General features: G+C 53.5%; 1 protein-coding gene across 1 annotated transcript; it reads left to right on the top strand.

The window, feature by feature from the left end:
• Positions 1 to 4,843: 4,843 nt before the first annotated feature.
• LOC119958649 (lamin-A-like) lies at positions 4,844 to 10,027 on the top strand. Its single transcript, XM_038787187.1, has 2 exons — positions 4,844 to 5,043; positions 9,637 to 10,027. Exon 2 carries the CDS (start codon positions 9,649 to 9,651, stop codon positions 9,997 to 9,999), a length of 351 nt encoding a protein of 116 aa, XP_038643115.1. The 5' UTR covers positions 4,844 to 5,043; positions 9,637 to 9,648; the 3' UTR covers positions 10,000 to 10,027.
• The last annotated feature ends 1,819 nt before the right edge of the window (positions 10,028 to 11,846 follow it).

Consider the following 11,846-nt stretch of genomic DNA (forward strand, 5'->3'; position numbering starts at 1 on the left):
CCCATCGAGTCTGCACCGGCCCTTGAAAAGAGCACTCTACTGAAGCCTATCTATCTATCCTATCCCCGTAACCCAGTAACCCCATTTTGTGGACACTAAGGGGCAATTTAGCACGGCCAATCCACCTAACCTGCACATCTTTGGACTGTGGGAGTAAACCGGAGCATCCGGAGGAAACCCACGCACACACGGGGAGGACGTGAAGACTCCGCACAGGCAGTGACCCAGCGGGGAATCGAAACTGGAGCTGTGAAGCAACAATTCTAAACACCAATCTCCTGTGCTGCCATGAATTCCCCGTCATCCCCACCCCACCTCTCCCATCCCTCCTATTCGCCTCTCCGAACTGCACGCAGACATTATGAGAAAAACACTGGGAGACCGACAGCTGATAGGAGACAAACAGATGCTAACATCTGTATCACTGACAGATCCCAGACTGGACACTGTCAACATCTGTATCACTGACAGATCCCAGACTGAACACTGTCAACATCTGTATCACTGACAGATCCCAGACTGGACACTGTCAACATCTGTATCACTGACAGATCCCAGACTGGACACTGTCAACATCTGTATCACTGACAGATCCCAGACTGGACACTGTCAACATCTGTATCACTGAGAGATCCGAGACAGGACACTGCCAACATCTGTATCACTCAGATCCCAGACTGGACACGTCAACATCTGTATCACTGAGAGATCCGAGACAGGACACTGTCAACATCTGTATCACTGAGATATCCCAGACTGGACACTGTCAACATCTGTATCACTGACAGATCCCAGACTGGACACTGTCAACATCTGTATCACTGACCCCAGACTGGACACTGTCAACATCTGTATCACTGACAGATCCCAGACTGGACACTGTCAACATCTGTATCACTGACAGATCCCAGACTGGACACTGTCAACATCTGTATCACTGACAGATCCCAGACTGGACACTGTCAACATCTGTATCACTGACAGATCCCAGACTGGACACTGTCAACATCTGTATCACTGACAGATCCCAGACTGGTCACTGTCAACATCTGTATCACTGACAGATCCCAGACTGGACACTGTCAACATCTGTATCACTGACAGATCCCAGGCTGGACACTGTCAACATCTGTATCACTGACAGATCCCAGACTGGACACTGTCAACATCTGTATCACTGACAGATCCCAGACTGGACACTGTCAACATCTGTATCACTGATCCCAGACTGGACACTGTCAACATCTGTATCACTGACAGATCCCAGACTGGACACTGTCAACATCTGTATCACTGAGAACCCAGACTGGACACTGTCAACATCTGTATCACTGACCCCAGACTGGACACTGTCAACATCTGTATCACTGAGACCCCAGACTGGACACTGTCAACATCTGTATCACTGACAGATCCCAGACTGGACACTGTCAACATCTGTATCACTGACAGATCCCAGACTGGACACTGTCAACATCTGTATCACTGACAGATCCCAGACTGGACACTGTCAACATCTGTATCACTGACAGATCCCAGACTGGACACTGTCAACATCTGTATCACTGACAGATCCCAGACTGGACACTGTCAACATCTGTATCACTGACAGATCCCAGACTCGACACTGTCAACATCTTTATCACCGACAGATCCCAGACTGGACACTGTCAACATCTGTATCACTGACAGATCCCAGAGTGGTCACTGTCAACATCTGTATCACCGACAGATCCCAGAATGGACACTGTCAACATCTGTATCACTGACAGATCCCAGACTGGACACTGTCAACATCTGTATCACGGACAGATCCCGGACTGGACACTGTCAACATCTGTATCACTGACAGATCCCGGACTGGACACTGTCAACATCTGTATCACTGACAGATCCCGGACTGGACACTGTCAACATCTGTATCACCGACAGATCCCAGACTGGACACTGTCAACATCTGTATCACTGACAGATCCCAGACTGGACACTGTCAACATCTGTATCACTGACAGATCCCAGACTGGACACTGTCAACATCTGTATCACTGAGATCCCAGATTGGACACTGTCAACATCTGTATCACTGACAGATCCCAGGCTGGACACTGTCAACATCTGTATCACTGACAGATCCCAGACTGGACACTGTCAACATCTGTATCACTGAGATCCCAGATTGGACACTGTCAACATCTGTATCACTGACAGATCCCAGACTGGACACTGTCAACATCTGTATCACTGACAGATCCCAGACTGGACACTGTCAACATCTGTATCACTGACAGATCCCAGACTGGACACTGTCAACATCTGTATCACTGAGATCCAAGACTGGACACTGTCAACATCTGTATCACTGACAGATCCCAGACTGGACACTGTCAACATCTGTATCACTGACAGATCCCAGACTGGACACTGTCAACATCTGTATCACTGACCCCAGACTGGTCACTGCCAACATCTGTATCACTGACAGATCCCAGACTGGACACTGTCAACATCTGTATCACTGACCCCAGACTGGACACTGCCAACATCTGTATCACTGACAGATCCCAGACTGGACACTGTCAACATCTGTATCACTGACAGATCCCGGACTGGTCACTCAACATCTGTATCACTGACAGATCCCAGACTGGACACTGTCAACATCTGTATCACTGACAGATCCCAGACTGGTCACTCAACATCTGTATCACTGACAGATCCCAGACTGGACACTGTCAACATCTGTATCTCTGACAGATCCCAGACTGGACACTGTCAACATCTGTATCACTGACAGATCCCAGACTGGACACTGTCAACATCTGTATCACTGAGATCTCAGACTGGACACTGTCAACATCCGTATCACTGACAGATCCTAGACTGGACACTGTCAACATCTGTATCACTGACAGATCCCAGACTGGACACTGTCAACATCTGTATCACTGACAGATCCCAGACTGGACACTGTCAACATCTGTATCACTGACTGATCCCAGACTGGACACTGTCAACATCTGTATCACTGACTGATCCCAGACTGGACACTGTCAACATCTGTATCACTGACAGATCTCAGATTGGGGTGCCATGGTGGTACAGTGGTTATCCCCGCTGCCTCATGGTGCCATTGTCCTGGGTTCGTTTCCGGCTTGGGCCCCGTGTGTGTGTGGGTTTCCTCCGGGTGCTCCGGTTTCCTCCCACAGTCTAAAGATGTACAGGTTAGATGGATTGCCCATGATAAATTGCCCTTAGTGTCCAAAGATGTACAGGTTAGGTGGATTGGCCGTGCTAAATTGTCCCTTAGTGCCCAAGATGAGCACGTTAGGTGGATTGGCCGTGCTAAATTGTCCCTTAGTGTTGAGGTTGGGTTGATTGGCCGTGCTAAATTGTCCCTTAGTGTCCAAAGATGTGCAGGTTAGGTGGATTGGCCGTGCTAAATTGTCCCTTAGTGTCCAAAGATGTGCAGGTTAGGTGGATTGGCCGTGCTAAATTGTCCCTTAGTGCCCATTGATGTGCAGGTTAGGTGGATTGGCCGTGCCAAATTGTCCCTTATTGCCCATAGATGTGCAGGTTAGGTGGATTGGCCATGCTAAATTGTCCCTTAGTGTCCGAATAGGTTTGGTGGGATTATTGGGTTATGGGGATAGCATGGAGAGTGGGTTTAAGAAGGGTACTCTTTGAAGGACTGGTGCGGACTAATGGGCCGAATGGCCTTCTGCAATGTTCATTCTAAGATTCTGTAATTCTATGAATCTTTATCTCTTTATCTCTCTCTCTAGTCTTTCTCTCTCTCTCTCTTTCTCTCTCTCTCATTATCTCTCTCACTGTGTGTGTCTCTCTATCTGTCTGTCTGTCTGTCCCTCCCTCTCTCCCTCCCTCCCTCTCTCTCTATCTCTCCCTCCCTCTCTCTCTCTCCCTCCTTCCCTCTCTCTCTCTCTCTCTGTCTATCTCTATCTCTCCCTCCCTCCCTCTGTGTCCTCCCTCCCTCTCTCCCTCCCTCCCTCCCTCTCTCTCTCCCTCCCTCCCTCTCTCTCTCCCTCCTCCCTCCTCTCTCTCTCCCCGCCCTCCCGCTCTCTCCTCCCTCCCTCCCTCTCTCTCTCCCTCCCTCCCTCCCTCTCTCTCTCCCTCCCTCCCTCCTCTCTCTCTCTCCTCCCTCCCTCTCTCTCTCTCCCTCCCTCCCTCTCTCTCTCTCTCTCCCTCCCTCCCTCTCTCTCTCTCCCTCCCGCTGTGTCTCCTCCCTCTCTCCCTCTCTCCCTCCCTCTCTCTCTCTCTCTGTCTATCTCTATCTCTCCCTCCCTCCCTCTCTGTGTGTCTCTCTCTCTGTCTCTCTCCCTCTCTCTATCTCTCCCTGCCTCTCTCTGGCAACCTGACCTTGAAGAGCTGGGCAAGCAGTACTTCGCACTTTGCATTGACGTGTGTGCAGTTTTGGGAGCAGGTTTGCAGCCAATCCCCACCCCCTGAGCCTCCTCTGGACCCGGCCCCCTGTCTGCAATAGGCTGGCTGGGGTGTCAGACCCGCCCGGAGCCGCCCTGCCCTTTAAATGGTGCATCAGGGGCGAGAGAGGCTCGGGAGGTAACTGGGAGCAGCAGTGTGTGTGTGTGACAGCAGAGAGAGTGACAGCAGCAGAGGGAGAGACAGCAGCAGTGTGTGTGTGTGACAGCAGAGAGAGTGACAGCAGCAGAGAGTGACAGCAGAGAGAGCCAGCAGCAGAGAGAGCGACAGCAGCAGCAGTGTGTGTGTGTGTGACAGCAGAGAGAGTGACAGCAGCAGAGAGTGACAGCAGAGAGAGCCAGCAGCAGAGGGAGAGACAGCAGCAGTGTGTGTGTGTGACAGCAGAGAGAGCCAGCAGAGAGTGACAGCAGCAGAGAGTGACAGCAGAGAGAGCCAGCAGCAGAGGGAGAGACAGCAGCAGTGTGTGTGTGTGACAGCAGAGAGAGACAGCAGCAGAGGGAGAGACAGCAACAGACCATTTCCACCCCGAGTCTGTCTACAAAACAACATCAAACCCGGAGTTTGTGGAGTTCAGAGAGGTTCAAAGAGGTAAGAGTCTTCAGGGCTATTTCTACCCCTGTGGGCAGCAGCTCCAATGGGCTGGGGGGGGGGGGGCTGGGTTGGCACCGAGGGTCCCTGACCCACCAGGTAGAAGGTCACTGCGAGGGAGCTGGGCAGGTCTGGGGGGTGGGCTTGGGAGCTGGACAGGTCTGGGGGGTGGGATTGGGAGCTGGACAGGTCTGGTGGGTGGGATTGGGAGCTGGGGAGGTCTGGGGGGGTGGGATTGGGAGCTGGGGAGGTCTGGGGGGGGGTGGGCTTGGGAGCTGGGGAGGTCTGGGGGGTGGGCTTGGGAGCTGGGGAGGTCTGGGTGGGTGGGATTGGGAGCTGGGGAGGTCTGGGGGGGTGGGATTGGGAGCTGGACAGGTCTGGGGGGTGGGATTGGGAGCTGGGGAGGTCTGGGGGGGGGGGGATTGGGAGCTGGGGAGGTCTGGGGGGTGGGATCGGGAGCTGGACAGGTCTGGGGGGGGGGATTGGGAGCTGGACAGGTCTGGGGGGGTGGGATTGGGAGCTGGACAGGTCTGGGGGGGTGGGATTGGGAGCCGGGAGGTCTGGGGGGGTGGGCTTGGGAGCTGGACAGGTCTGGGGGGGGGTGGGATTGGGAGCTGGACAGGTCTGGGGGGGGTGGGATTGGGAGCTGGACAGGTCTGGAGGGGGTGGGATTGGGAGCTGGACAGGTCTGGGGGTGGTGTGTGGGATGGAACTGGACAGGTTAGGACGGCTGTGACTGTGGGAGGGGGCAGTCCAGTTGGAATGTCAATGGTGACTGACAGATGAGTAATCTTCTGATTGGGAGTGGCGGAGGGGGGGGGGGGGTTGATCTCTGGAGGGTGTGGGGAGAGGGAGTGGGTAGGGATGGAGGAACTGGGAGCTGGTTTTATTACCTGGCTGTCTTAGTGTGGGAAGGGGGGCGGGGGGGGGGGGGGGGGCGCTGAATTTTGTGCTGGGATTTGGCGAGAGTTCTTGCCCTACTTTGATTGCCCGTGTTCTGCCCAGACACCGCCCTGGGGAGGGCTGGGTTTGCTTCCTGTAGCAAGGTCCTTTTTATTTTCCCCTCTCGCTGTTTCGCAGGTCTGCCCACTATCTACCCCACCCTAAAGTTCCCCCAGCCTGATTGGCAATTAAAAGTTCCAGGAGTCTGCCTGTCTGCCCCTCCCATCGCCCACACACACACACACGCCCAGAACACGACACCTCTCTCTGCTCATCAAATTTGTGTTCCGGTCGTTCTCTTGTCTGCTCTCGCATATGAATTATCGCCTCCTTTTTTTTTAATCCTATCTCGTTGCCAATCCTCCTGGCTCGCTTGTCCAAAAATCTGGTGATATTCCAGCACTTCTCACACCGGTTCACCCTCCACTTCGACTCGCCCCCCCCCCAGCCTTCACACCCCAAAACAGGGAACTATCGGCCAGTGAGCCTAACATCGGTAGATGGGAAGTTGCTGGAGTCCATGATCAAGGATTTGACAGCACAGCATTCGGAAAGCTGTGGTGTAATCGCACAAAGTCAACCTGGATTTACAAATTCTATTTGAATTCTTTGAAGATGTAACGAGATAGACTTATCAGTGATAGGCAGCATGGTTTTGTGCAGGGAAGGTCATGTCTTACAAACCTAATAGAATTCTTTGAGGAAGTGACAAAGTTAATTGATGAGGGAAGGGCTATAGACGTCGTATACATGGCCTTTAGTAAGGTGTTTGATAAGGTTTCCCATGGCAGGTTGATGGAAAAAGTGAAGTCGTATGGGGTTCAGGGTGTACTGGCTAGATGGATAAAGAACTGGCTGGGCAACAGGAGACAGAGAGTAGTGGTGGAAGGGAGTGTCTCAAAATGGAGACGGGTGACTAGTGGTGTTCCACAGGGATCCGTGCTCGGACCACTGTTGTTTGTGATCTACATAAATGACCTGGAGGAAGGTATAGGTGGTCTGATTAGCAAGTTTGCAGATGATACAAAGATTGGTGGAGTTGCAGACAGCGAGGAGGACTGTCAGAGAATACAGCAAAATATAGATAGATTGGAGAGTTGGGCAGAGAAATGGCAGATGGAGTTCAGTCCAGGCAAATGCGAGGTGATGCATTTTGGAAGATCAAATTCAAGATATATGGTCAATGGAAGGGTCCTGGGGAAAATTGATGTACAGAGAGATCTGGGAGTTCAGGTCTATTGTACCCTGAAGGTGGCAACGCAGGTTGATAGAGTGGTCAAGAAGGCATACAGCATGCTTGCCTTCATCGGACGGGGTATTGAGTACAAGAGTCGGCAGGTCATGTTACAGTTGTATAGGACTTTGGTAAGGCCACATTTGGAATACTGCGTGCAGTTCTGGTCGCCACATTACCAGAAGGATGTGGATGCTTTGGAGAGGGTGCAGAGGAGTTTCACCAGGATGTTGCCTGGTATGGAGGGTGCTAGCTATGAAGAAAGGTTGAGTAGATTAGGATTGTTTTCGTTGGAAAGACGGAGGTTGAGGGGGGACCTGATTGAGGTCTACAAAATTATGAGAGGTATGGACAGGGTGGATAGCAACAAGCTTTTCCCAAGAGTGGGGGTGTCAGTTACAAGGGGTCACGATTTCAAGGTGAGAAGGGGAAAGTTTAAGGGAGATGTGCGTGGAAAGCTTTTTACGCAGAGGGTGGTGGGTGCCTGGAACGCTTTACCAGCGGAGGTGGTAGAGGCGGGCACGACAGCATCATTTAAGAGGCATCTAGACAGGTATATGAACGGGCGGGAACAGAGGGAAGTAGACCTTGGAAAATAGGAGACAGGTTTCGATAAAGGATCTGGATCGGCGCAGGCTGGGAGGGCCGAAGGGCCTGTTCCTGTGCTGTAATTTTCTTTATTCTTTAAGCAGAGTTGACCAGGGAGACCAGGTGGATGTGGCTTATTTAGACTTTCAGAAGTCTTTCAACAAGGTCTCACGTAGCCGATTTAATATGTAAAGATAAGGCGCTTGGGATTATGAGTGTGTCTTGAGATGAATAGAAAGCTGGTTAGCAAACAGGAAGCAAAATGTTGGAATAAATGGGTCTTTTCTGATTGGCAGGCAGTGTCTAGTGGGGTACCTCAGAGATCTGTGCTCAGACCCCCAACTGTTCACATTTCTATATTAATGATTTGGACGAGGGAACTAAATGTAATATCTCCAGATTTGCAGCTGATACAACGTTGGGTGGGAGGGTGAGCTGTGAGAAGGACACAGAGATGCTTCAGTGGGATTTGGAGAGGCTGAGTGAGCGGGCAGATGAATGGAAGGCCGATTATTATTTGAATGGGTGTAAATTGAGAGAGGCGGACACTCAGCGAGACCTTGGTGTCCTCGTGCGTCAGTCGCTGAAAGTAAGCGCGCAGGTACAGCAGGCGGTAAAGAAGGCAAATGGTATGTTGGCCTTCGTAGCGAGAGGGTTTGAGTATCGGAATCGAGATGTTTTGCTGCAATTGTATCAGGCATTGGTGAGGCCACACCTGGAGTATTGTGGGCAGTTTTGGGGTCCTTCTCTGAGGAAGGATGTTCTTGCTCTGGAGGGAGAGCAGCGAAGGTTTACCAGGCTGATTCCTGGGATGGCGGGACTGTCACATGAGGAGAGACTAAGTCGGTTCGGATTATATTCATTGGAGTTTAGAAGAGTGAGACGGGATCTCATAGACTATCTCAGATCTGATAGAGGTCTACAAGACTATGAGGGGCATGGATAGAGTGGGGCAGTCACTCTTTCCCAGGGTGGAGGGGTCACCAGGGGGCATAGGTTAAAGGTCCGTGGGGCAAAGTTTAGAGGGCACATGCCAGGCAGGTTTTTTTTTTAGGCTGCTTTTTTCTTCCCCGCATGAGAATCTGACCTCACCCCCCTGCTCTTGTCCCGAGGGGACTTGACCTTGTTCCTCAAGTGTGGGGCCAGGGATTAGACACAATACTCCAGTTCGAGGCCTGATCGTAGAATCATAACGATTCCTACAATGCAGAGGGAGGCCATTCGGCCCATCGAGTCTGCACCAACCCTTTGAAGGAGAGCCTGAGCCAGGCCCACTCCCCCACCCTATCCCCGTAACCCCACCTAACCTTTTGGACACTAAGGGACAATTTAGCACGGCCAATTCACCTAACCTGTACACCTTTGGACACTAAGGGACAATTTAGCACGGCCAATCCACCTACCCTGCACATCTTTGGAAACTAAGGGACAATTTAGCACGGTCAATCCACCTAACCTGTACATCTTTGGGCACTAAGGGACAATTTATCACGGCCAATCCACCTAACCCGCACATCTTTGGACTGTGGGAGGAAACCGGAGCACCCGGAGGAAACCCACGCACACACGGGGAGAACGTGCAGACGCCGCACAGACAGTGACCCAAGCCGGAATCGAACCTGGCACCCTGGAGCTAACCACTGTGCTACCATGCTATTTCCCCCCCCCCCCACCCCCAGTGTGTTCAGTCAATGAAGGTCGCATTTTGTTGCAATTATCTGAAAGTAGCCATTAGATTATCTGAAGCATTGTTTGTAACTGGTTCTCTCTTTCCCCCCCCCCCCCCACTCCTTCTCTCCGCTCCCACCCCCTCCTCCCCCCCCACCCAGTCTTGACCAAAGATGCAGACCCCAGGCCAGACGCGATCGAGCCGTTCGAACACCTCCACCCCGCTGAGCCCCACCAAGATCAGCCGTCTCCAGGAGAAGGAGGACCTGCAGAATCTCAATGACCGCCTGGCCGTCTACATCGAGAAGGTCCGCTCGCTGGAGTTCGAGAATGCCGGCCTGCGCATGCGCATCTCCGAGTCCGAGGAGGTCACCAGCCGTGAGGTGGTCAACATCAAGGCCATGTACGAGAACGAGCTGGCCGACGCCCGCAAGACCTTGGACAACGTGGCCAAGGAGAAAGCGCGCATGCAGCTGGATCTGGGCAAGCTGCGCGAAGACCACAACGAGCTGAAGAATCGGTGAGTGACCCTGTCTCCCATCTCCCGTTTCCGCGGACGGCTAACGGCCCAGTTGACTCGGCATTCCTCCCCACTGCATCCCGAACCTGAGCGATTCCCAGCGGCGAGGTATCCAGGCCCAATTCCAATCCCTTCACATCGATCCACATCTCCTGTCGGCGGCCATCTTTCCGCTGGTTGCCGCCTCCTGGAAAGTCCCCTTCGAAAGGTGGCCCCTTACTGCCTGATTCAAAAACCCGGCAAGCCACTCAACACCTCCAGCCCTTACACCCCCTCCCTATCTCTGTAACCTCCTCCCGCCCCTACACCCCCTCCCTATCTCTGTAACCTACAACCCCTACAACCCCTCCCTATCTCTGTAACCTCCTCCAGCCCCTACACCCCTCCCTATCTCTGTAACCTCCTCCAGCCCCTACACCCCTCCCTATCTCTGTAACCTCCTCCAGCCCCTACAACCCCTCCCTATCTCTGTAACCTCCTCCAGCCCCTACACCCCTCCCTATCTCTGTAACCTCCTCCAGCCCCTACACCCCTCCCTATCTCTGTAACCTCCTCCAGCCCCTACACCCCCTCCCTATCTCTGTAACCTCCTCCAGCCCCTACAACCCCTCCCTATCTCTGTAACCTCCTCCAGCCCCTACACCCCTCCCTATCTCTGTAACCTCCTCCAGCCCCTACACCCCTCCCTATCTCTGTAACCTCCTCCAGCCCCTACACCCCTCCCTATCTCTGTAACCTCCTCCAGCCCCCTACACCCCTCCCTATCTCTGTAACCTCCTCCAGCCCCTACACCCCTCCCTATCTCTGTAACCTCCTCCAGCCCCTACACCCCTCCCTATCTCTGTAACCTCCTCCAGCCCCTACACCCCCTCCCTATCTCTGTAACCTCCTCCAGCCCCTACACCCCTCCCTATCTCTGTAACCTCCTCCAGCCCCTACACCCCTCCCTATCTCTGTAACCTCCTCCATCCCCTACACCCCCTCCCTATCTCTGTAACCTCCTCCAGCCCCTACACCCCCTCCCTATCTCTGTAACCTCCAGCCCCTACACCCCCTCCTATCTCTGTAACCTCCTCCAGCCCCCTACACCCCCTCCCTATCTCTGTAACCTCCTCCAGCCCCCTACACCCCCTCCCTATCTCTGTAACCTCCTCCAGCCCCTACACCCCCTCCCTATCTCTGTAACCTCCTCCAGCCCCTACACCCCTCCCTATCTCTGTAACCTCCTCCAGCCCCTACACCCCTCCCTATCTCTGTAACCTCCTCCAGCCCCTACAACCCCTCCCTATCTCTGTAACCTCCTCCAGCCCCTACACCCCTCCCTATCTCTGTAACCTCCTCCAGCCCCTACACCCCTCCCTATCTCTGTAACCTCCTCCAGCCCCCTACACCCCTCCCTATCTCTGTAACCTCCTCCAGCCCCTACACCCCTCCCTATCTCTGTAACCTCCTCCAGCCCCTACACCCCTCCCTATCTCTGTAACCTCCTCCAGCCCCTACACCCCTCCCTATCTCTGTAACCTCCTCCACCCCCTACACCCTCCCTATCTCTGTAACCTCCTCCAGCCCCTACACCCCTCCCTATCTCTGTAACCTCCTCCAGCCCCTACAACCCCTCCCTATCTCTGTAACCTCCTCCAGCCCCTACACCCCTCCCTATATCTGTAACCTCCTCCAGCCCCTACACCCCCTCCCTATCTCTGTAACCTCCTCCAGCCCCTACAACCCCTCCCTATCTCTGTAACCTCCTCCAGCCCCCTACACCCCTCCCTATCTCTGTAACCTCCTCCAGCCCCTACACCCCTCCCTATCTCTGTAACCTCCTCCAGCCCCCTACACCCCCTCCCTATC

Source organism: Scyliorhinus canicula, chromosome 30 (assembly GCF_902713615.1).
Source record: "Scyliorhinus canicula chromosome 30, sScyCan1.1, whole genome shotgun sequence".
NCBI classification, from domain to species: Eukaryota; Metazoa; Chordata; class Chondrichthyes; order Carcharhiniformes; family Scyliorhinidae; genus Scyliorhinus; species Scyliorhinus canicula.

Bases quoted from the DNA above. Each gene is read 5' to 3' on its own strand.
- LOC119958649 (XM_038787187.1), top strand. From the start codon at position 9,649: ATGCAGACCCCAGGCCAGACGCGATCGAGCCGTTCGAACACCTCCACC.